The 24,990-nt window shown below is 51.4% G+C and overlaps 1 protein-coding gene across 1 annotated transcript in view; it reads right to left on the bottom strand.

Moving 5' to 3' along the window:
- Positions 1–476: 476 nt before the first annotated feature.
- LOC144271891 (uncharacterized) overlaps positions 477–24,990 on the bottom strand; it is a 132,176-nt gene continuing 107,662 nt past the window's right edge. Inside the window, exon 4 of the mRNA XM_077829493.1 lies at positions 477–1,899. Within this exon, the coding sequence (XP_077685619.1) occupies positions 1,169–1,899 (731 nt within the window). The 3' untranslated portion in view covers positions 477–1,168. The remainder of the gene's footprint in view (positions 1,900–24,990) is intronic.

Below are 24,990 nucleotides of genomic sequence, written 5' to 3'. Positions count from 1 at the left end.
ACCCGTGGTTCTCAAGCTATTTACCATTGTGGGCCTCATATGCAGCTCTCTCTGTGTTATGTGGGCTGCATCCACACAACATATATACTACCTGTATGGTCCTGAGGATGTCACATGGGCTGCAGCTGCGCGCTGATTGGGCTGCAGGCCTGCAAGCGGCCCACTAGGTGCGGGTTGAGAGCCACTGAGCTTCTTGATCTATGAATTCATGGTAACTATAGGGAATAAACAGCAGAGCCCTGCTAGACTCTGTAATTTAAAAGAAACATGTAAAGAGACTTTCCTGAAGGTCCCATCTCACCCCACGAAGGCCCATTCTCACATTTTTCTCCTCTCCTGATGAATGAATCTAAGAAACTCAGACCCATGTTATTCCTCCTCCTGCACAGCAGGAACATCACAAATAAACCATCATCCCAAGGCCAAGGTCAGGACATTGCATTTCAAACCTCATGGAGACCATTATTGCTCCTGAATGTATCCATTTTATTAAACAATATACTATCAAGTAGAAATGAGAGGTTACAGAGCATAAGATAAACTCTATTCTGTGTGGGTGCTTATACCATGCTCATCCCCACAGTACGTGAGCACCCCTACATATCCATGGTGTAATAAGCAGCCTGTTTGTTCTCTTATCCTTTCCTGGGGGAGAAGTGTGTGCAGTGCTCTGACGGGTTGGGCCCCCATTCCCAGGGTGCCACTGGATGTGCTGGGGTCCCACTGAGTGTGCCTGTCCCCCTAGCCTGCCCCCCCCACACTCTGTGCTGCTGGGTCAGGCTCTCAAAGCCCTCTTTCCAGCCGCACAGGTAGGGACACGCCCAGCTATAGAAACACTCAGAGTCTGTGATCAGCTCTCTGTAGGAGAGCTCAGCTCAGGGAATTGCCCAGCACTCTGGTACGGTTGCCAACTCTCCTGTGGGGAATTAACTTAAATGTAGGAGTTCATCAGAGGACATTCAGAGAGTCTTGAAAAATCATAATCAAATCCCATCACAATGTGGGAATCTTATCCCAGCCTCCTGCTCTGCATGACTCTGTTCCAGGAATGGGATTTTATTCTCTGCTTTATATCCATTGCATATCCCCATTACACGGCCACTCCAGCCTGGCCTGACGCTCTGAGGTTCTTGGGAACTGGCAAAGACGTTATTCACTTGGCCCTTCTCTATTCAGGGCACTTCAAGGATTGCTTGCCTGTGTGGATTCTCTGATGTTTAGTAAGGTGAGAGCTACACCGGTATGTTTTCCCACAGGTCAGGCACTTATAGGGCCTCTCTCCCGTGTGTACTCTCTGATGTACAATAAGTGCTGACGGTACCCTGAAACTTGTCCCACACTCAAGGCATTTATAGGGTTTCTCTCCCGTGTGTACTCTCTGATGTACAAGAAGGTCTGAGCTCTCCCCAAAGCTTTTCCCACAATCACAGCATTTGAAGGGCTTCTCTCTTGTGTGTACCCTCCGATGCCTGCTAAAGATTGAACTGTCACTGAAGGATTTTTGGCACTCGGGACATTTATAAGGTTTCTCCCCAGTGTGTTTTCTCTGATGTGTAGTAAGAGCTGAACTGTATCGGAAGCTTTTCCCACAGGTCAGACATGTATAGGGTTTTTCTCCTGTGTGGATCTTCTGGTGTTCATTGAAATGTGATTTATCACTGAAGCTTTTCCCACAGGTCAGGCATGTATAGGGCTTTTCTCCCGTGTGGATTCTCTGGTGTCTAACAACTTGTGAGAGCTGAACAAAGCTGATCCCACATGTGGGGCACATATAGGGCTTCTCTCCTGTGTGGAGTCTCTGATGGTTAATGAGAGTAGTACTCTGAGAAAAGCTTTTCCCACACTCAGCACATCTATAGCGTTTTTCTCCAATGTGGATTGTCTGCGGAGTAATATGGGCTGAACTCCCAGGGAAGCTGTTCCCACAGTCACCAAACATACTGGGTCTGTCTCCAGGGGGATTCTCTGCTGGGCAGTTTCTTTGATTTTTCCAACCCCTCTGCTCCGGTGAGCTGATTCACGCTGTCTCTGCCCTGGCTCTTTTCCCGGGTGCCCGTATGGCCTGGGCTGAGTCTCCTAGGATCTCCCCAAACTGTCCTGTGTGGTTCCCCCTGCTCCAAGACTCCCAGCTGAGGATTCTCCTCCTTGGTCTCACTCACCGTCCCAGAGACAGAGAGATAATCCAGTTCAGAGTCACGCCTTGTGCTGCAGAAAAAAGGGGACAAACCAAAAGGGGAGTGGTAAAGGGGAAACACACCAAACAACTGCCCCCAAATCCTTCCCCAGAGACAGAAAGGAGGGAACCAATTATGCCACCTAATTCCAATCTGGATAGTTAGGAGAGTTTGTTTCCACATGGGCACACAGGATTGATAAAAACTCAAGAGTGGCATTTGCCATGAGAATGTAAAACACGATTTCGGAGCCACTTTTGCCCATTCCTTACCTCTGCAGGCACATCTCAGTATCTCTCTTTCCCCCTCTCCGTGGAGACTGGGGACCCACAGCTCCTCCCTTCACTCCAGCCAGGAGATCATGTCAGGTCTGGAAATGGGAATTCCTACTTGGGGCTCAAGCAAACAAATGAGCAACATGAAGTTAGGGCCCAACATTCAGTTATCTCAATAAGTGGCCTGAGTTTCAAAAACGTTGAGCCTGCAACACTGGGGTTCAGTTCTGAGTGTCCAGAGCTATTGATACCAGGCCACTTATTCCGCTGCCTGAATATGGATTTGGAAATGTACTTTTAGGGTCCTGTAATTAAAATTCCTGGCCTTGGTCATTTGATTATAGCACAGACTCTGCCCTGCCACTGGGAGTAAATCTGTGAGACATTTTTAGATCTGGTCAGTAACAGAGATTTAATAAACTCAGTAATGCCGCTTAGATGGCTAAAGACAAGCATGTGTGGAAGTGTTGGCAAAATCAGATCCTAAGTTAATAAACAAAACTTACCAAATGGAAAAAGAAATCAGTGTGTGTGAAGAATGGAGAGCTATTGAGCCCTCAGAAAACACACACATCACAGGTCATTTTTAACCGGAGCTGAGAGACAAGCATGTCTGACCTAGGAATTCTCTCTGCATCAAAGGTAAAGTTACCAGCCTAAATCCTTCTGCTACCCAATTAGTTCAAAAGTTGATAACACTTTTTAAAAATAATGGTAAAAGGGTCATTTTCCCCTTGCTCAAAATGAAGCTAAGTGGTGCTTTTTAATCTGTTTCCATTACAAATTCACTCTGGACAGAGACTTTCTATCCTAAAGATGAACATAGGGACTGCTGCCAGACTGGCTCAGACCAAAGGTGCATCTAGTGACTTTCAGCAGTTTGTAAGTAACTGAAAAGGTCCCTTTAGAATGAAATTGTGCAGCCAAAGAGCATAATCAAAGATGCCTCTTTGGGGGACCCCCCTGACCCTGTCCCCAGGGCAGCGCGTCCCCCGACCAGCGCGGGGACCAGGCGGAGGCACGAACTAGCTTTTTCTCTCCCTGCCCCTCCCCTTCTTCCCAGGACAGTCACTGCCCCGGGGCGGGGGGCTTCAGGGAATGGGGCTGGGCGGGGCTGGGCAGGGCTGGGAGCCGGGAACCTCCCTCCCCCCATTGCTCCTGCTGCCCCTGGCTCCCTTCTGCCCCCTCGGGCTGGGAGACTCGGGCCCTGGCCCGGCTCGGGGCGGTCGCTCTCCCGGGGCCGGCACGGCTCCTGCAGGCGCAGGGGGGGCAGAGCCCAGGAGGGTCCGGGGTTGGGGGGCAGCAGCTATGGGACTTGCATCCCCCGGGAGCACAGCTGGGGCGGGGAGGGGCCTTCGGGGCAGAGTCACTTCCCTGCCCGGCCCCCGCGCTTTCCCCAGGGGCCCCTCACCTGCAGGCTCGGTCCACGCTCGGCTCACAATGGAGGCGGCGGCGGCGGCAGCGTGTGACCCGGGAAGTCCATCCCCAGCTCTGCGGAGAGACTAGAGGGGAAGCCCGGAAGCTGGAAGCCCGGCCCCGCTCCCTGGGATCGGTTAGTCTGGCTGCGGAAGGGGTGGGGGAGGCTCAGTGACAGCTGCTGAAGCCGCTGCCCCCCTGCGCTGCCCTCAGTCGCCAGCCCCTCCCGCTTCCTGCAGCAGCCACAGGGCGCGGGGGATGGGGCGGAGAGATGGGCGGGGGCCCAAGCCCTGGTCGGAGGCGGATAAAACAGGGGCCGGGGCAGAGGGGAGGATCTAGGGAACAGCAAAAAGAAGGAGGAGGACTTGTGGCACCTTAGAGACTAACCAATTTCTTTGAGCAGAAGCTTTCCTGAGCTACAGCTCACTTCATCGGATGCTTTTTGCGGATACAGACTAACACGGCTGCTACTCTGAAACCTGTCAATATGCAATCCAGGGAACAGGGTGCGCGACTCTTGGAGTAGCCAGAATAAAAGCTGTGTGATGGGGGTACTTCACTCTGAGCAGAGATGAAAGCGGCAAGAGCTGGTGCACCCTACTGGGGCAGCCCGGCTTCCCCAAAGGGCAATTTAAATTTAAATTGCCTCCAGAGACCTGCTGCTAGATCCCTGGGCTAGTGGCTGCGGGGCTCCGGGGGGCTAGTTAAAGGGCCGGGGCAGTAGAAGCAGGGGAGCTGCAGGCCCTTTAAATAGCCCCCAGAGCCCTGGGGTAGCGGGGGCTCCGGGGGCTATTTAAAGGGCCGGGGCTCCAGCTGCTATCTGAAGGACTAGGGCGGCAGGGGCAGCTGGAGCCGGAGCCCAGCCGCTTCCCCAGGGCTCTGGTGGCTAATTAAAGGACCTGCGGTAGAAGCAGGGGAGCCCCTGGCTGCTGCTGCTGCGGGGGGGGGGAGAGGGAGGAGGAAGGGTGGGGCACTTACCTTACAGGGTGGGCTGGGGCTGGCTCTGACCCCCTCAGTCCCGCCCCTTCCGGGGGCCAGAGCTGGCCCCAGCATATAGGTAAGTCCCTCGACTTACTTTCACCCCTGATTCTGAGTGACACATGCTGGAGACTGCTGGAGTCAGATCCCCTTGGGAGATTTCTAAATATCACAGAGGACAATTTCCTGGCTCAAAAATTGCTGCATCCCACACAAATGCTATATGAGACCTCTTCCTGACTGAGAAAGAATTGATCAGAGAACTAAACATCAGTGGTAGTTTGACTAAAAGTCATTGTGACTTGAGCACATTGTTATATGCAAACACAGAACAGAGTCCAGGTGAGTAATATACATGTATATTTTGTGCTTTAAAGGGCAGTTTCATAAAGCAGAAAATGAATTGAGCTGAATGAGCTCAGAAGAAGAATTTAAATGGAACAAATGTGAATGAGAATTGAGTGATGTTTAAGAACACTTTAGTCAATGCCTAGAAGTTGACAATTGACAAAGGCAGCAAACTGGCAAAAAACCCCAAAAACCTGACTTAGAGGGGAACTGAAGGCAGTTCTATAAAATCAACCTATCCACATCAGCTCCGGGCTCCAATCCAGGGCCCTGCAGTGCACAGCCAAGGCCTTCATCTGCTCCAAGCAACATTGACAAGAGGCAGTGGGTTCAAACTGCAGATCTAGAGTCAATCCCAGGAGAAACTTCCTCACTCACAAGCAGTAGGACAATGGAACAGAGGAGGTCACAGAGGCTTCTTCGTGGAGGTTTTCAAAAGGGGGGCTGGGTAGCCATCTGTCTCAGACGCAACAAACCCTGCATTTTGGCTGGGGGTTAGACTAGAGGAGTAGTTCTCAAACCGCGACCCCCTTCTGACAATAAAATTACTGCATGACCCCAGGCAGGGGAACGGATGTCTGAGCCCCGCTGCCAGGTAATGACACTTTCCTATGGGGAGCAGTTTAATACACTACACCTGAAGGGGGTTGAAGATGGGCAGGGGATGTGAGAGCCAGAGGGCATTGAGGGGGGAACAGGGATGTGGGAGGGGACTGGAGGGGGGTGAACAGGGATGTGGAAGAGGGGAGGAACAGGGTTGCAGCGGGTGGGAGGGGGCCATGGGGATGTGGGGCTGCTGGAGGGAGGCTGGGGAAACACACAGGTACCAGGGGGAGAATTCTGGGGCTCAGGGGAGCAGAGCTGGACTAGAGGGAAACTCGGGTGGGGATAAAGGGAAGGAAATGGGGGTGTGGGGGGAGGGGCTGTGGAGAGGCTGGAGGGAGAATATGGACCAAACAGAGACTGGCTCGGGAGGGCAGAGCTAGGAGGTGGGAGGGGGATGGGGAGGGATACAATGGAGCTCCCCCAGCCCATTGGGTAGGAGAGAGGGAGGGGCTGACCTGTCCAGCAGCCAGTGGGGAATCTTTTTCCCTAGACATGGTCAAACCAGGGATATAAAAGGTTAACTGGGAAGCACGGGGTTTACCAGTTTGCTTACTGGTTAACTGGACCTTGCCGGTTAACCCTGCGGGCCGGCCAGCCACCCTGGGTCAGAGGAGCCCCGGCCACAGCGGGCTGGCTAGACCTGAGCCATGGCCGCAGTGGGCTGGGGGGGTGTGGAGCAGCCCTGGCCCCAGTGGGCAGGCAGGATCCTGGACACAGACACACTGGAATGACTCCAGCCCTGTCTGCGGCAGGCAAGCCGGCCTGGAGCAGCCCCTGCCGTGCTTGGCCGGCTGGACCCCAGCCCTGGCTGCCCTGCGCCAGCCCCCTGGAGAGACCTCAGGTAAAGTGGTTAACCGGTTAAATGATATCATTTGAATCGGTTAACTATTGTAATTGATATTTACATCCCTAGGCCAAACAAGCATGGGGGCGCCATCAGAGTTCCCCCTAAAGGCTCAGAATTTACAAGGCAAATATTCTCCTCCCCCACGCCCATGTGCGCACCCCCTGCTCCTAATTTAGTCTTTGTTTTATTAAGACAATCTCATTATGTGGGGGTCTGACTGGTGAATGATAAATGCTTGGGGCTGACAGGACTGAACCGGGCCCTGCTCCGAGTTCCGTGTCAACCCGAGTCGCTGTTAGCAACAGCAGGCAGGGAGCCCAGCTGGCCTCTTTTTTTTTTTTTTTTTTTTTTAAGTTTGAATCATGCTCAGGTTCAGTTCCATTTCTGGTTCAAGCCACCCAAAGAAACAAAAATAGAAGTTCAGTGACAGGTTTAAATCCTATTTCGATCTCAGTGGAGGTAAATCCAGCTGCAACTTAGAATGGAAACTGTTTTGACTTTTGATTATTTATTTATTTTGTAACTTAAACTTTAGGTGACTTTTCCTAGTGTTTTTGTGTTGTCAAATATACACGATTATTTTTTTCCCTAAACAATCTGTTTGAGAAACCTAAGAAACCATATTTAAACATATGCTTTTGGAACCTCTACAGAGAAAGGATACATTTGAGGCCTGGAAGTTTTCTTTTGACACTCCCTTGTGTTGCTGTTATTGTCAATATGATTTTTGCTAGTTGATTTAGCGTGGGCATGACATTTTTCAGATGTTCCCAGTACTGTAGTTTGGTATGTTTTCTTTCTTATGGAGATGTGGCCCATCTGCGAATGAATCAGGCATTGGCCCATTCTTTTTTGGGGCTTTCCATCGTCCAGATATCACTTCTTTTTTAGATATTTCACAAGCGTTCAGAAGAAATTTCCATTCGTCTTTCAATTTCAGATGTGTCTGACATTGATTCTCTGACATCATTATTTCTGACTCAAACATTTCCATCTTCATCCATGTTTTGGTGTCATGAAATTTTGCCTTGACTTTGTCCTCTGCTGACAGTGGGGTTGATGTCTAGGATCAAGATATATATACAAGAAAAACAGATCTCTCTGGGGTAGGGGTGGGGGGGTTAGAGGTGGGTATCACCCCCCCAGAGGGGGCTGGGAGGCAGCTTCAGTGGGGAAGGGAGTTTGGAGCACGAATCCTGCCTCAACTGGAGCAACTGGAGGGAGGAGCTGCCCCAGGGGGTGGGGATGGTGGGAGGAGGCATGTCAAGGGGAGAAGTTTGGGGAGCCATTACCTTTGTCCTTGGCCTTGAAGAGTTATTATGAACTTCGGGGCCCAGGGAGCACCCTTCTCTCCCCAGGGGGGCATCTCAGAGGTGGCTCATCTACCTCTGGGCCCCACCTCTGCCTCTCATGGTATGCAGGCAGCTCCCAAGGTTTTCTTCTCCCTCCCTGCTCTTGCGGGCTGGCCCCCTTCTCTTCTCATGCTCTTCTCACTATCCTGGGGCAGGCCTTTCTGGGGCCATAACCAGCTCATTGGCTAGTTTGTTGTCTTCTCTTACAATGAAAGTAAGATCTCTATATGTTTTTTTAAAAAATAATGAGCTTTAAAAATGCTGAATCTTTATTTTAACTGGTAACAGCCCCTTTCCCCCTTTTTTTGTTCAGTTCCATTCTGGTTCAGTCAGTAAAACAAATGTCTGGTTGAGATTCCGTTCTGGTTCATGTAGAAAATCCTGGTTTGAACTGGGTCTCCAGTTCCACTATGGGTCCAGATGGGCGAATGAAATCAGCATCCACCTGACTGTCCCTGGGGGCTGCAGGGGCAGCAGAGTGGGGCTCAGTCATTAGTTGCCCCCAGCAGAGGACTCTGGTCATTGCTCAGGCCGAGGAGGCCAGTGTCAGTCTCTCTCTGAGCTCAGGATACTGGAGCCCTAGAGCTCACTGGGCTTCCTGGGGCAGATGCTGCTGCCTCTGTTGTAATCTGGAGCCTGGGTGAGCAGTTGCTGAGTGGGATCTGTGCTGGGACAGACCATCACTAAACCTCGCTCTGTGCCCAGCCGAGGGGGGATTTTCTCCTGTGTCTGGAACTATCCCCCTGGGGCAGCCCTGGGCTCTGCTGGCATCAGCCCCTGAGCCAGAGACTGCAGGTGATAAGAAGATCTGGGGTAAGAGTAGGAGCCAGGTTGGAAAGTGACTCTGCAGAAATGGCTCCCGCTTGCCCCATCTCTGCTCCTGAGTGTCTGCGTGTCACAGAGCTGCTGCCCCAACGCACCCGGCTCACACCCCTGTTAGCAGTGGCTGTAGCTATTGGAGAGGAAATGCCCACGGGAATGGCAGGACAGTGACCAGTTCTTCATGCAGGAGGGAGCGTGGAGAGACTGGAAGGGGCAGCTGGAGCAATCAGTGGGGAGGGAGGTTTCGGGCACCCAGCCTTGCCCAACTCCATTCACTGCAGCCCCCTGGGGCAGATTGACTTTCCTGGGGAGAAGGGAGAGGCAAGGAGAGCAAAAGACAGGTCCTGGCTCTGCCTGGTGCCCACGCTGCTGGGGGAATGTGCTGCTGGGGGGACAGTGTCAGGGGAATCCCCCAAAGAGGTGCCTTTGATTCTGCTTTTTTCTGGCATTTGGCTCAGAAGCTCTGTTCCTGGGAGGGTGTAAATGTGTCTCATGGATTTAGTCCCAGTGGGAGAGGTTGGGTCTGTGCTGTAATAATGTCACTGAGGCTTCTCCCAGCATGGCAGAGTCTAGAGTGTCTGCAGGGAAAGAGCCTGGGGGGAATCGGGGTGTGAAATGGACTAATGCTAATTCAGAAATCTCCCAAATTTCCCTTCTCACCCTGACAGGCTGCAGAATAACGACCCCGTTTTGCTCCAAACTCTCCCATCTTCCTAGGGGCCGGGGCAGGGAAATGGCTGTGGTGGATCCAGCTCAGGTAGGGGATTGAGGGGGAGAGGCAGGAAACACTCAGGGTGAGATGGGGGGGACAGGGTGTGATAAACCTGCTGGGACATGCTCAGCCTAGGGCCTGATTTATGAACGGACCCATTGGGAGTGTGAACATTCCCCCATTTCTGAAACACGAAATAACCCCCTGGACAAGGCTGGGAAAACAGAGCAAAGTGCTGGCGCCTGAACCCCCTAAGCAGAGACTGCAGTGAAATAAAAAAGGGAGATGCTGGGATTCCTGTCCTTATTCCCTGCCCAGAGCCCTGCTTCCCACCTCCGCCTGTTCCTGTTAGTTGGATGGTAAATGGGAAGACCCCGCACTCCTCCTGCTGGGAGGGACAAGGAGCTCTCCCCTTCTCTCTGTTCCCTGCAGCCTCCTGGCCACTCTGAGCAGGGTGGGGTGGGATTCTGCTCCTCTGGCCTCCCAGACCTGTCCTAGGGTTGTGTTTCTTCCCCCATGAATAGTGGGATTGTGTCTGGGGCAGCAGGCACTGAGTGCGGGGCACCTGTTGTTTCAGATGCCGGTGACCTTCGAGGAGGTGGCTGTGTATTTCACCATGGGGCGGGGGGTTCTGCTGGACCCCTCTCAGAGAGCCCTCTACAGGGATGTCATGCAGGAGAAATATGAGACTGTCCCCTCAGCTATGTGAAGCCATGGGGCCTGCATTTCTGCAGCTGGTCAGGTTCTTCCCTGGTCAGTTAGATGTCAAGGAAATGGTTCACACAGTCCACCCTGCCAGCGTGAGAGAGGCATTCACCTCCAATGCAATAGGAGAGTCATGAACGTAATGGACATGCTAATTCATCCCCATCCCTCCAGTTATCACGGGGGCAGGAGCAGTGTATTATCCTCTCTACATTAATTCTCACTCAAATGCAGGATCTCTGTGCACATCCCTTCATGGGACTAGCTCCATGTGTGGGGAGGGCTCTGGGGCTTCAGACATAAGCAGGGGTTGAACACCAGAGCTGTGTGTGCCTCAGCAAATCCCCCAGAGCCCACAGACCCTGAAAATTCCTAGTGAGGGTATGATAACTCCCCCTCCTCCAGACATCAGCCTCTCCCAAGGGGGCTCAGTGACCATGTTCCCATCTGTTCACATCCCACAACCCCCCAGGAAATCATAGGGTCAGTTTTAACTCAATTTGTGACAAATACTGCCTGAATCCTCAGTGCACTCTGCTCATGCTTGATTTCACTCTCTGAGCAGGAGTCCCCATTCCCAACCTGCCCTGATTGACCAGCTGGAAGCAGGGGAAGAGCCGTGGGTCCCAGATCTCCAGGCCTCTGAGGAAAGCAACATCCCAAGAGGCACCTGCACAGGTGAGGAATCAGTGTCAGTGACACTGATTCCATCTGGCAAATGAAGGAAAAATCTGAAAATCCCCAAAATGTGGTGTGAGCCTGCCTCAGTTCTGTGTCATTTCACCCAGGTCAGGCTGTGGTCAGCAGGTATCGTATCATCATGGCAGATATCACTCGTGGCTTCCCACCCAGCCTGTTCACTGTCTGGAGTTTTCTCCCTGACTTCACTTCCCTGGGAGTGTTTGGATGGGGTGTGGAGACAGAATCCAATTTCTCAGTCTTCCCCACAGTTACTGTGTTGTGTTTTCCCTCTTTGCTACTCCCCTTTGTGCCCTTTCTATCAGCCCAGGAACTGACTCCTGCCTGGATTCTCTCTCTCTCCCGCAGCAGGTGACATGAGAATGAGGACAGGAATCCACAGCAGAAAGGTCCTGACCAAGTGGAACTGCAGGGGATGGTGAAGAGCTGGACAGTATTTTTTCCCAGTGCTTGGAACAGAGAAAAGCCTGGCGTAATCAGCACAGGTCAGAGAGAAAGCTGGGAAACAGCCCATGGAAGAAAGTGTATGAATCCACTGAATGTGGGACAGGAGGACACTGAATGTGTCCCCAGGAAACCACAGCCCAGCAGACAATTCACAAAGAAAAGAAACCCTATAAATGCTTGGACTGTGGGAAAAGCTTTGTTCAGCAGTCTGGCTTTATAAAGCATGGGAGAATCCACACAGCAGAGAGGCCATATAAGTGCTTTTATTGTGGGAAACGTTTCAGTGCACCATCAGCCCGTTACATTAGAAAACACATATGGGGTAGAAACCCTTTAAATGCTTGGACTGTGGGAACAGTTTCAGTCAGTGCTCAAGCGTTATTAAGCATGGGAGAACCCACACAGGGAAGAGCCCCTCAGATGTTCTTAGCATGGGAAATGCTGCAGTTGGAGCTAACACCATATTGGCCATCAGAGAGTCCTCCACATAGGAGAGAAATTCTCTCAGTGCCCTGATTAGGGCTGGCTATAGTAAAAAACCCCTCCATTTCCTGGGGAGAGGCAGGGAGAGCAAAAGCCAGGTCTTGGCTCTGCCTGGTGCCCACGCTGCTGGGGGAATGTGCTGCTGGGGGGGACAGTGTCAGGGGAATTTGCTGAAACAGACTAACACAGCTAACCCTTGCATAATGACAGGTTTCAGAGTAACAGCCGTGTTAGTCTGTATTCGCAAAAAGAAAAGGAGTACTTGTGGCACCTTAGAGACTAACCAATTTATTTGAGCATGAGCTTTCGTGAGCTACAGCTCACTTCATCGGATGCATACCGTGGAAACTGCAGAAGACATTATATACACACAGAGACCATGAAACAATACCTCCTCCCACCCCACTGTCCTGCTGGTAATAGCTTATCTAAAGTGATCATCAAGTTGGGCCATTTCCAGCACAAATCCAGGTTTTCTCACCCTCCGTCCCCCCCCCCCCCCCACAAACTCACTCTCCTGCTGGTAATAGCCCATCCAAAGTGACCACTCTCTTCACAATGTGCCTCTGGTGCTGCGCTCGCAGGCTCAGCTCGTGCCAGGGCCCATGCGGCACCAGGAGGCTCTCAAGCTGCTTTGTGAAGAGGACAGCTTGAGGGACTTTTAGGGACTCTTTGCTGCTTTTACAGATCCAGACTAACACGGCTACCCCTCTGATACTTCCCCTCACTGTGCCTCTGTTTCCCCTTCCACCCTTTGTCTGTTTTGTCCTGTCAGACTGTAAATGGCTCTGGCCAGGGATTGTCCCTCACTGGGTTTTGTGCCGGGCCCCCCACAGTCGAGGTTAGATCTCATCTGGGGTAGATCGTAGAGGCTGCTGGGAAGCAAATCACAATAATAAAATCTGTGATGAATCAATAATAACAGCCACAGTTTGTAACACCCACCCCACCCCTTCTCCAGCCTGAGGGCAGCACTCTCACATAGATTGGCCTGCAGCTCTTGTGAATCAAACCTCACTCCTCATTTCACAGCTTCTGGTCTGAGAGAGTTCCCATATTTCACTGGTGGGAGCTGGCTTCGAAAAGGATTCAGCTGCTCAGAGAAAACTTTCCCACATCAGCCGAATTTAAAATCTGCTTCTGTTGCCTTTCTGACCAGGCTGGAGTATCATTAATTTGTACAGCTTCTGATATAACAACGAAGGCTACACACAGCTGAGTGACAAATTACACCTGTGTCAGGCAATTTCTGCCAACATTAACCTGTAATTAAAATCCAAAGTTATTACCCATTAGATTGGACAGCAATTCCCTACCTTGTACTCCTGGGCAGCTTCCTCTATGGCAACCACAGTGCGAGCTCGGTGCGCCCGGGATCTGTCACACACCACACTGATGGGGGTTTGATCCTCTTCACAAAGCAGCTTGAGAGCCTCCTGGTGCCGCATGGGCCCTGGCACGGGCTGAGCCTGCGAGCGCAGCACCAGAGGCAGCGGCAGAGAGGGGGGCTCAGCCAGGCAGAGCGGCAGCAGCCCCTCCACCCCCCCCTCACCAACGGTCCTGCTGGAGCCCCTGGGCCTGGCCAGCCTGGAGCAGCTAGTGAGTCTCTCAAGGCCTGGGACACAACGGGTCAGATTTTGTGCCAGAGTCACCAGGTCAGTTGGGGGATGAAGTTTTACCGATATGGATGAACCAGTGCAGCCCCTCGGGTGGACACAGTGACACCAGGATAAAGATGCCTTACACCAGTACAGCTATTCCCCTTCCCATCACAGGGCAGTACCACTGTAACAATGCTGGGATAATTCAAGTGGAGTACAGACAAACCCTAGAGCGTGGACGTCCCTGGGGCAGAGCTCAGTCAGCGCTGAGAGTCTTGGAGCCTCCCCCGGCCCCCAAATGTCTAAACACGCCAGGCTCCAAGCACAGGCGCAGCCACCAGCTTGTCCTCCAGTCAAACACGGCCGAGCAGCAGGGCAGAGTGGAGCAGGGAGACCTCCTGATCCCCCTCCTCCAGCTCAGAGAGCTCAGCCGGCCTTGGTGTAGGGGCTGCTGCTGTACCAGGCTGCCAGTCGCAATATGGCCCCCTCACCATTTGTCCCCATCCATAACACAAGTCAATTCTCCTCCCTATAAAGGAAACCCAGCCGGCAGCTCTCACTCACGGGTGAATCTCGCCAGCATTTCCCTCATGTCAAAGCAGATTTCATACCCGTTCTTCAGGACAGGAGAAACGGCTTCTGGTGGCTGGAGTGTCATATGCTCCCTCCTGTGAAGAAAACGTCCCATCATCACTTATCTGCTCTGCACCCACATCGCTCATGGGAACAGAAGGAGAAATGGAAATGGGCACAGACCTGATCAATGCACTTTTCACACCCTGAAAGGAGACAGAGAGACAGGGAGCTGGATTAACACCACATGCAAAACCACTGAGTGACTTTCCATTCTCTACCACACTGAATCCACAACATTTAGCATGTCAGGGGCAGCTTCCCTCTAACACAGAGTGCGTGTGTTGGCGTTGACAGGACCAGGGCTTCTGTTCGTGTGTACAGGACAGTGGGTGGGTGGGTGCAGCGTGAACTGTCTCTGGGTGGGGCGTGTGCAGTACGCGGGGGTGGGTGCAGAGGTCGGGGTGCAGCGACAGTGGCTGTGCAGTGAGTGGGGATTGGGTGTATGGAGAGCCCTGGGGTGAGTCTGTGTCACTACCCCCGGGCCAGGAACTGTCCCTCCCCCCAGGGCTGCTGCACTGGGATCCCCACCAGACACGATTCCTGCTTCAGGAACCATGGCACCATCCCAGGGCAAACAGCCAGAGCAGGTTATAACCTCAGCCTGAAGCATTATGGCTCTGCATCCCCAGGAACGCTGCAGGGAGAAGGGCTCCAGGAAGGATAAACCCAGACACCCACCTGCCAATTCATGGATTTCTTCTGCTCTTTAGACATCAGCTCCAGGGCCTCTTCCAGCTCCTTCCTCAGGGGGCCCAGGGCTTCCTGGAGTTTCACCTGCAGGGGCATTATGTGTGTGATAAACAGCCATTAGTCTTCATGTCTGATTGGTGGGGACAGCAGGAGGCAGGGCCAGATGAAGCAGAGGCCCTGTAGGACCATGTCTAGCCCTGGCAATTGAAAACATGTGATTACATCAGGATCTTGGCTTCCATGGGAAAGAAAAGCATGTTTCAACTATTAGGGTTGCAAAGAAAATACTGAAAACATGCCCCTGTGTGGCAGATGCTGTGACACCTGCCTGAGTCTGAAGAGAGTCTAAGCCGATTGCCCTGACAGGTAATTGTCATGTGTCCATATAGGGTGTTAACCTGCTTTGCCAACTGCACCCTAGGAGAAGGCTGTGTGTGTGGCAGGAAGAGGAGAGCTGAGTGGCTCTGTCCCCCTACCCAAGCAGAGACACTCCAGTTCCTGGGTCAGTACAGTGGGGAAGGGGGCTCCCTGATCCTGTCTCTCTCTCTCTCCGAGGAGAGGGACCCCCCTCCTCCTGCCCTCAGTGTTCCCAAAGAGAGGGAGCCCCCAGCTGTTCCCCCTGTCTGCCAAGGAGGTTTGCAGGCCCCACCCCCAGCAGACAGCCCTTGGGTGGGTGACCCCTTTCATAGCCAATGGGGCAGGTTCACAGCAGGATCCTGTGTCAGGGTGTGGAGCCTGGGCCCTGGGTGGCCTCAGTCCAGCCCTGTGTGCAACGCACATTGTAATAACAAAAAGAAAAGGAGTACTTGTGGCACCTTAGAGACTAACCAATTTATTTGAGCATAAGCGTTCGTGAGCTACAGCTCACTTCATCGCATCCGATGAAGTGAGCTGTAGCTCACGAAAGCTCATGCTCAAATAAATTGGTTAGTCTCTAAGGTGCCACAAGTACTCCTTTTCTTTTTGCGAATACAGACTAACACGGCTGTTACTCTGAAACCTGTAATAACAAAACCAGGAGAATGCCCCGGGTAGAGGCAGCAGGGTCAGCGCTGCAGGGCCTCAGGCATCGTCTGGCTGAGATGCTGATCCTGGGGGAGATTCGTCCCCACAAGGCTGCTGCTTTCAGAGCCCTGCAGAATGCAGCAGTTTAGCTGAAATGTTAAGACACTGAGTCCAGCCCTGGCCCTGCAGCCCCTAGCGCTCCCCTGGTGGGGGAGGCATCAGGATAGGGCAGATCTGTGTGTTTATGGAGCTACACCAAGAAGCCACTGAGGGGCCCAAACTCTGGCCCCTTCTCTATGCCCCATCTCCCACTTCTGCACCTCATGGATGCCCATCACTATAGGGTGTCAGTCATCCCAGGGCCAGAGTTCCCTGAGCCTGCTCAGATCCGGTGCCCCCTGCACTGGGTGAAAGTTAGCAATGTCCAAAACAGAGAGTCCTGAGGCTGAGTGGAGAGAGATTTACACTGATGGGGAGTCGCAGGGCAGTTACCCAGCTCCTAGGAAAACAGTAAAAGGCAGCTGAAGTAGGCTGATTGGAAAGGCAGCCACAGCTGTGGCCACACCGGATCAGGCCACAGCTGGCCCCGATATAAGGGCTAAGTGAGGAGCTGGGTCAGGCTCACTCTAGCCCTGGAGTGAGAAGGGCCTAGCTGCCTGGGAGTACAGGGCAAAGGCACCAACTTCTAATGGCGCTGGTGGGTGCTCGACCCCCCTCTGCCCCTGGCCCTACCCTGACTCCACCCCTGCCCTGCCCCCATTCCAACCCCTTCCCCAAAGTCCCCACCCCAACTCCTCCCCCTCCCTGCCCCTATTCGACTCCTTCCCCAAATCCCCGCCCTGGCCCTGCCTCCTCCCCACTTCGTCCCGGAGCTTGCTACAGCTGTTTGGTGGCGGCAAGCACTGGGAAGTAGGTGGAGGAGCACAAACATGGCACTCAGGGGGAGAGATAGCTCAGTAGTTTGAGCATTGGCCTGCTAAACCCAGGGTTGTGAGTTCAATCCTTGAGGGGGCCATTTAGGGATCTGGGGCAAAAAACAGGGGGTTGGACTAGATGACCTCCTGAGGTTCCTTCCAACCCTATGATCCTATGGAGGGAAGCTTGGCTGCCAGTAGGTGCAGAGCACCCATTAATTTTTCTCCAGCCCCGGAGCACCCACAGAGTTGGCGTCTATGGTACAGGGTACATCGAGCAGAGCTGTGCTGTGCTGGGGAAGGGCAGGCGAGTCCGGGCTAAAGGCCAGGGGAGGTATTGGGGCTGCAGGGAAAGGCAGCAGGTCCAACCCCCTTGCCAATGATGAGTGGTCATTACAGACTGCAGTTTGCTCCAGTGAGAGGGGGCTAGATGAAGACTGGCAGTAGCCACTGAGGCAAGGTGGGTTTAGGGGATTGGGGTTCCCCTGGGAAGGGATACCCTGAGTGAGGGGGCACAGCTCCACTCCTGGGGTGATGCTGTGGGTAAAAGGGCTGATGTCATCCGTGGATGTATAGACAGGGGAGAAGTGAGCAGGAGCAAGGTGGTGATTTCACCTCTGAATATGGTGTTGGTGAGACCAGTACTGGAATACTGCATGTGGCTCTGGTGTCCACATTTTAAAAAGGATGTTGAAAAACTTGGAGACGATACAGAAAAGAGCCATAGAAATGATTCAAGGGCTTGAGGAAAAAGCTGATCGTGAAAGACTTAATGAGCTTAACATGGTAAATTTACCAAAAAGAAAATCGAGAGGTGACTTGATCATGGTTGTGATGCGTTTGATCACAGAAACCCCTTGAGACTGTAACTTAATGCGCTGGAACACCGCTGAGAATAACCCCCCTGCCAGAATGGGCACCCCTCAGCTCCATCTTGCAGAGCTAGACACTCCAGTTTAGCTCCAACACAGACACAGAGACACACTCAGCCCTGGGGCTTCTCAGTTAATAGGGACTTGTCCAGTGCTTAGCACACAGCCTTTCTGGGAATCTGAACCCCAGATAAATCCATCTTGCTCTGCATAAAGCTTATGCAGGGTAAGTTTATAAATGTCCACCCTCTTTAACACTGAAAGAGAGATATACACAGCTTCTTCCCACCCCCCCCGGTAACAATTCCTTACACTTGGGTTTATTAATAAATAAAAGTAATTTTATTAAGAATAAAAGGTAGGATTTAAGTAAATATAAGAAGATTACAGACCGAACAAAATGAGTTACTAAGTAAAATAAAACTAACACGGAAGGCTCAGCTTAATATACTAAGAAAGTGGTTACAAATAATAGCTTCTCACCCTAGATGTTATTTCAGGAAAAGTCCTTCTCAGGCCAAAGATGTATTTTGTGGCCTGGGTCCAGCCAATCTCTCCCACCCCTGTGGTTACAGTCCATTTGTTTCCAGGTGCTTTCAGGTATCTCTTTGGGGTGGGGAGGCCATCTCTTAAGCCAGCTGAAGACAATCATTGTTTACTTCCTCCGCCTTATGTAGGATTTCCCCAAGGCGGGAAACCTTTGTTTGGTTTGACCCCCTAGCCATTCCCATCTGGAAAAATACCAGATTTAAGATGGATTCCAGTATCAGGTGACATGGTCACATGTCTCTGTAAGACCCTAGCCACCAATCTTCCTGGGCTGGCCCCCAGCACACAGGAAGGCTTGTAGGTAAACAAGGCCATTCACAACTCATTGTTTCTGAAGCACCCTTAATGGCTGCCACTTAATATCACTACATCAGTAATACAAGTTTATACGCAAAAAGAAAAGGAGTACTTGTGGCACCTTAGAGACTAACCAATTTATTTGAGTAGCTCACGAAAGCTCATGCTCAAATAAATTGGTTAGTCTCTAAGGTGCCACAAGTACTCCTTTTCTTTTTGCGAATACAGACTAACACGGCTGTTACTCTGAAACAAGTTTATACCTTATTTTCCTAAATCCAGACATAGAAATAATACATGCAAACAAATAGGTAGGAGCTCTCTGCTGACATCTGCTGGTGAGCTGGGGAAATGACTAATTACACCTGCATCCAACCGTCTTCTCACTATCTCACTGAAAGGTGTCATGAGTGGTCTCTGCCGAAGCTAATGTCTAACTGATTGTCACAGTTATTAACATGTAACATGTAGGGTATAGTGTCCAAAACTGTTGGAGGTGAAAGATCTCATCTGGGGGTGGGGGTGAGAGACCCAGGACTGACTCAAGCAACCCAGGACTGACTCAATGGACATCCGGAACCCAGCCCAAGCCCTGTGTTTACTGTCTGGACCAGAAGCAGGCTTGAGCATTTACTAAGACAAAAGAACCCCAAGAAAAGTCTCTGAATAGGGGCCCCTGGGGGAAGAGACAATAGACTGTAATTGTATAGGCAGTCTTCGGACTTATGACACAATTGGTTCCTAAATCACATCTTAAGTTGAAATGTCGTAACTTGGAATCAATTTTCCCATTGGAACAATGTTAAAAATGGGGGATTGATTTCTAAACCGAGGCCCGATATACTATTTTCACCCATATTTTTATACTCAATCAATTACAGACGAGTAATATAGCTCCATTAATGTATTCATATTGAAAAGAGCAATCATGTTGACATAAAAGAATCAGACACTAAGAATACATAAAAAATATAGTACCTGTACAGTACTGTACACTGTACATTACCCCTACCCACAAATGATCTAAAAAGCATAGACAAATTTTAAAGCCTTAAAATTTTTTTAACATAACTTGTCTTCATCATTCCTGGGCATTGCTGATCTAAGAAACCTACTGAAGGGATGAAAAAGGAGATGGGACACGTTCTTCTGAGCTCACAGGTGGGTCTAATTGGATGGGGCTTTCAGGAGTTTTTCAGGTGATTTGGAAGAACATAAGGAAGTACCCACGGAAGTTTGGGCAGATGTTCTCTTCTTTTCCTTGTAAATTTCTCTGTAGCAGCGGTACATGTTGTATATGTCCCTATTCACAGGTGCACTGCGTTCAATGTTAGGGTCATGCTCCTCAAACAGGGACATGGCAGCTTCCAAATGTTGAAATGCCTCAGCCAACACTTTTATTGTCAAGACTTTACGAGGAGGAGTCTCTTGAACAGTGGGTGCATCTTCTTGTTCCTCTGCCACTTTTTGCTGTTCCCATTCAATGAGGTCCTCATTAGTTAATTCTTCAGAATGTGATGCCAGCAACTCCTCAACATCCTTTGGTGCAATGTCTAAGTGCAGGTCTTTGCCCATTTCAACAACATTTTTGGTCACCTTTTTAACAGTGCCAGTAAAGCCTTTGAAGTCAGACACAAAATCAGGACACAATTTTTTCCAAACACCATTCAAATCGGGTTGTTTGATTTCATTCCATGCCTCATCAATGTTCTTAACTGCATGGCAAATGTTGAAGCTCTTCCAGAATTCCTTCAGAGTTGGTCCACCTTGCTTCTCAGTTTCCCAGATGGCCTGAGCAAATGTGCTCCTGAGATAGTAGGCCTTGAAGGATGCAATTACCCCCTGTTCCATGGGTTGCAACAAGGAAGTGGTGTTTGGGGGCAGAAACACCACTTGGATGTCAGGATGCATGTCACCAAGGCTGGTTGGATGACCAGGAGCATTGTCGAGGATTAACAATGCTTTAAATGCAAGATTGTTTTTGCTGCAATAATCCCTGACACTTGGCACAAAATGATAATTAAACCAATCCTCAAAAATGTCTTTATTGACCTGTGCCTTAGGATCGGATTTCCATATCACTGGGAGGAATGCTTTGGAATATCTGTGGAAAGCCCTGGGGTTTTCCGAACGGTACACAAGCAAAGGTTTAAGTTTAAAGTCACCTGCAGCATTTGCACCGAACAAAAGAGTGATCCTATCTTTAGCAGCTTTGTACCCTGGCATGGATTTCTCCTCTTTGGCAATGTCGGTTCTTGATGGCATTTTTTTCCAAAACAGCCTAGTTTCGTCAACATTAAAAACTTGTTGAGCACAATACCCACCCTTTTCAATGATCTCAGCCAATGTCTTAGGAAAAACACGAGCTGCCTGCTCATCTGCACTGACAGCTTCATCTGAGACCTTCATGTTATGCAGATTGGCTCTGGCTTTAAACCGCATCAACCATTCCCCATTTGCATTAAAAGGCTCAGCGTCAGAACTCTCCCCCGGTTGTTTCTTTAGATCGTCATAAAGACTCCCAGCCTTTTCCCGAATTCTGCCTGAACTCACCGGAGCACAGCGTTCATATTGATCCTCCAGCCAAATGATTAACAATCTCTCAACCTGGGCAATAAGTCCAACATGCTGCTTAGTTATCACAGTTGATTGCATAGGAGCCGAGCCCTTAACACGTTTCTGAATCCATTCCTTCTTTTGCAGGATGGTTGCGATAGTTGATCGGGGGATCCCCAAAACTCTGCTGATTTCAGTTGGCGTCTCACCTCTTTCGGACCTCTCAATTATTTCAATTTTTGTATTCAAACTTCTTCTATGTTTCGTAGAAGAAGAAACACCACTTTCACCAGATTTTCGCTTTTCTGCCATTATTATGGGCAAAGAAACACTAAATTTTAAGAAAAAGTTCGGAAGTGCGAAGATCCACCACGTAAAAATGGCGTCGGAACAGCAATTGAGCACCTTGAGTTAGGGAGATGGGCGGCACAGAACGTCGCTGTGAACGTATGAACTTGTTCGCTGGCTTTGGGTTGCGTCCTCTCAGGTGCCGGAAAGTCAAAAACGATGTCAGAAAGTCAAAACAGGGTGTCAGTTTTATAAACGGCGTAAGTGCCGTTTGTCATAACTCGAACGTCGTAAATTCAAGGCCTGCCTGTATAACAGAATAGGAAAGGACACAAGATGTTATCCATTCTGGAGGAGAGACTCTGTCAGCAGACGTGTCTCATGAAAAGAGCATCCCAGCTTTTGAAACTGGACAGGTACACCGTTGGATGAGAAATACTTTATTAGACAGGAAGTAACTTGTAAATGAGTACAGCCTAGGAGACTGCCTAGGAGACATGTTTTTCTTTAACCTGTAACTGTATGTTTCCAAATCCGTATACCACCTTTCATTAGAATCTCTATCTCAAGCTCTGTTAAATAAACTTCAATTTATTTTTACTGTAGACACGTCTAAGTAACTTGTGCTAAGCAGAGAATTAAATACAGGTGAAACCAGCAAACTGGGGGGCACTGCTTCTCTTGAGGCAACGGACTGGCATACATTGCAGATGTCCAGAAGACCAAGGACTGGGAATTCAAGTGTAAAAAAGGGGGGCTGTAAATAGAAGGAAAGAGTGGGGCTCATGGCACTGAGGGAGGAGTATCTCTATAGCCATTAGCCAGTGGCTGGGTGACTGGGCAACAAAATGGCACATGAAATTCAGTGTTGATAAATGCAAAGTAATGCACATTGGTAAAAAAATAATCACAACTATCTATCCAAAATTATGGGCATCTAAATTAGCTGTTACCACTCAAGAAAGAGATCTTGGAATCATTGTGGATCGTTCTCTGAAACCATCTGCTCAATGGGCAGAAGCAGTCAAAAAAGCGAACAGAATGGAAGGAATGATTGGGAAAAGGATAGATAATAAGACAAAAAATATCATAATGCCACTACATAAATCCATGAAACGTCCACATTTTGAATATTGTGTGCAGTTCTCATCCCATCTCAAAAAAGATATATTAGAATTGGAAAAAGTACAGAGAAGGGCAACAAGAACGATGAAGGGGATGAAACAGCTTCCAAACAAGAAGCGATTAAAAAGACTGGGACTGTTCATCTTAGGAAAGGGGCGACTAAGCGGAGCTACGATACAGAGCTACCAACTCATAACTGGGAGTTATGGGAACAGTGAACGAGGACGTGTTATTTACCCCCTCACATAACTCAAGAACCAAGGGGCATCCCATGAAGTTACTAGGCAGCAGGTTTGAAACAAACAACAGGAAGTATTTCTTCACACAAGGCACAGTCAGCCTGTGGCACTCGGCACGAGGGAATGCTCTCCCCTTGAACCCTGCTCTGGCGTGTAGGGTCCCCCTCTCAGGGCTGCTGCTGCTGCCCAAACAGCACAACAGTGATGGGACCCTGCTGTCCCTCCTCAATCCCCAGTAGCCCCTGGGCTGCCACGGCTGTGGGGAGGGGGAATTCCTGAGCCCACGCTGCCCTGGCTGCAGCCGGCAGGAGCGGAAGCCCCCAGGAGACGCTGCAGGAGGAAGCCCGTGGGGCCGCGGTAGGAGCTTGGGGCCCCAGGAGGACAGGGCTGCAGGGCAGGGCAGAAGTCCCGATCCCGGGCTGCCTCGTCTGGGGTGGAAGACAGTCAGTCCCCAGCCTGGGCTGTCCCGCCGTTGGGGTGCGGGTGTGTGGAATTCCTGAGCCCCAGCTGGAACAGGACAGGAAGGATGGAAGTCCCCAGCCTGTGCTGCCCCAACCCCTTGCTGGAGCTGGGAGAGGCCCGGAGCCCAGGTTGCCCCGGAGCCGGAGCCAGCAGGTGAGGGGAGAGCCCCGGGGGAAAGGGCTGGGGCCACGCAGGAAAGTGACTGCACCAGCAGCCTCTCCCTGCCCCAGCTCTGCTCCCGGGGGAGCTGCCAGTCTCAGAGCTCCTGCCCTCCCAGACCCCCCCAGGCTCTTCCCCTCCAGTGCCTGCAGGAGCCGAGCCAGCTCTGGGAGAGCGAATGCCCCAGGCCGGGCTAAGGACCAAGGCTCCCAGCCAGAGGGGAGCAGAGAGGGAGCACGAGGGAGACAGGGGGAGAGACTGGAAGGGGCAGCAGGAGCAATAAGTGGGGTGGGGGGAGGGTCCCAGCCAGTGATGAGCTGCCAAAATCTTAACAACCGGTTCCCTATAAAAAGTTCTGATTTAAGGGATGTGCCCCAGTATGTATTTTTTGTACCAACAGGGTTACCATACGTCCGTATTTTCCCGGACGGCGATTTAAGAACCAAAAAGCCTGACCTGCCCGGGAAAATACGGGTGTGTTTTAACCCTGCCTAAAGTTCTTTTTTAAAAAGATGGGCCTGAACTAGAAATGAGCTCCGTTTCACATGTGTGGGTCCCTGCCACTCCCTGGGGGCGTGCTTGGGTGACCAGATGTCCCGATTTTATAGGGACAGTCCCGATTTTGGGTCTTTTTCTTATATAGGCTCCTATTACCCCCCACCCCCATCCCAATTTTTCACACTTGCTGTCTAGTCACCCTAGGGTGTGCACAAGTGTGGGTCCCAGCTGCTCCCTGCCACCCTCATTGAAGCAGGTGTGCAGGGTTACTGCCCTGGGAACTGTAGGGCACCAGTTGACATGCGGCCAGCTGCAGACAGGGGCATGGGGCAGGGCTAGCTGGAGGCAGGGGGTGCGGAGCTGGCTGGAGACAGGAGGGTGCGGGGTTGGCTGGAGGCAGGGCAGGGGCTGACTGGAGGTAGGGGCTGGCTGCAGGCAGGGCAGGGTGGTGCGGGGCTGGCTGGAGACAGGGGATGTGGGGCTGGCTGGCTTCAGGCGGGGCTGCAGGGGGGTGCGGCAGGGGTTGGCTGGAGACGGGGGGTGTGGAGCTGGCTAGCTTTGAGAGGAGGGTGCGGCAGGGGTTGGCTGGAGACAGGGCAGGGGGTGCGCATCAGCCCTGCCCCATCAGCACAGAGACAAATCGCTCTTTATCTTGGGGAGAGTCAGAGACACAAGGGAACCTGAATCTGTCTCCCCGGAGCTGGGGCTCTGTCCCGACTCAGGGCCTGAATGGAGAGATGGTGGGGATGGAGTCATCAGGCCTTACCGTCCATCTCTGGGCTTGGTGTCTCCCCAGGCTCTGTCTATCCCTGGGAGCTGGCAGGTCTTCTGTGCTTCCCCCGGGGCTCGGTGCCTCTCTGTGTGCCCTGGAGTGAGTATTATATCTGCACCCAAAGGCTCCACCCACCCTTGGGGCCTGTGGATAGAAAGATCCCCTGCCATGCATCACAAGAACCCGACCCAGTCAGGGTGTGTCCTCCCCCCACACATCCGCTGATGACTTGCCATGACTCAGACCATTTGGCAGCTCCCTTATGTTTACTTGGCCCCATTTTCTGGCTTGCCCCCATGTGACCCAGGAGTAACAGGTTTAGTTTCACTTTCCTGTTCCCAGAAATGTGCTGCTCTGACAGCAACCATCCATTTCCCTTCTGCCAACTCCCTGCTGCTGTGGGCTGACTTGGGAAGAGTCACTAGGGACAAAGAGCCACCTCCCATCCGCATGTTAGCCAGTT

This window comes from Eretmochelys imbricata, chromosome 11, assembly GCF_965152235.1.
Source record: "Eretmochelys imbricata isolate rEreImb1 chromosome 11, rEreImb1.hap1, whole genome shotgun sequence".
In the NCBI taxonomy this organism is placed as follows: Eukaryota; Metazoa; Chordata; order Testudines; family Cheloniidae; genus Eretmochelys; species Eretmochelys imbricata.
Note: the sequence above shows the minus strand (reverse complement) of the source record. Positions and strands in the feature narration are given on the sequence as shown.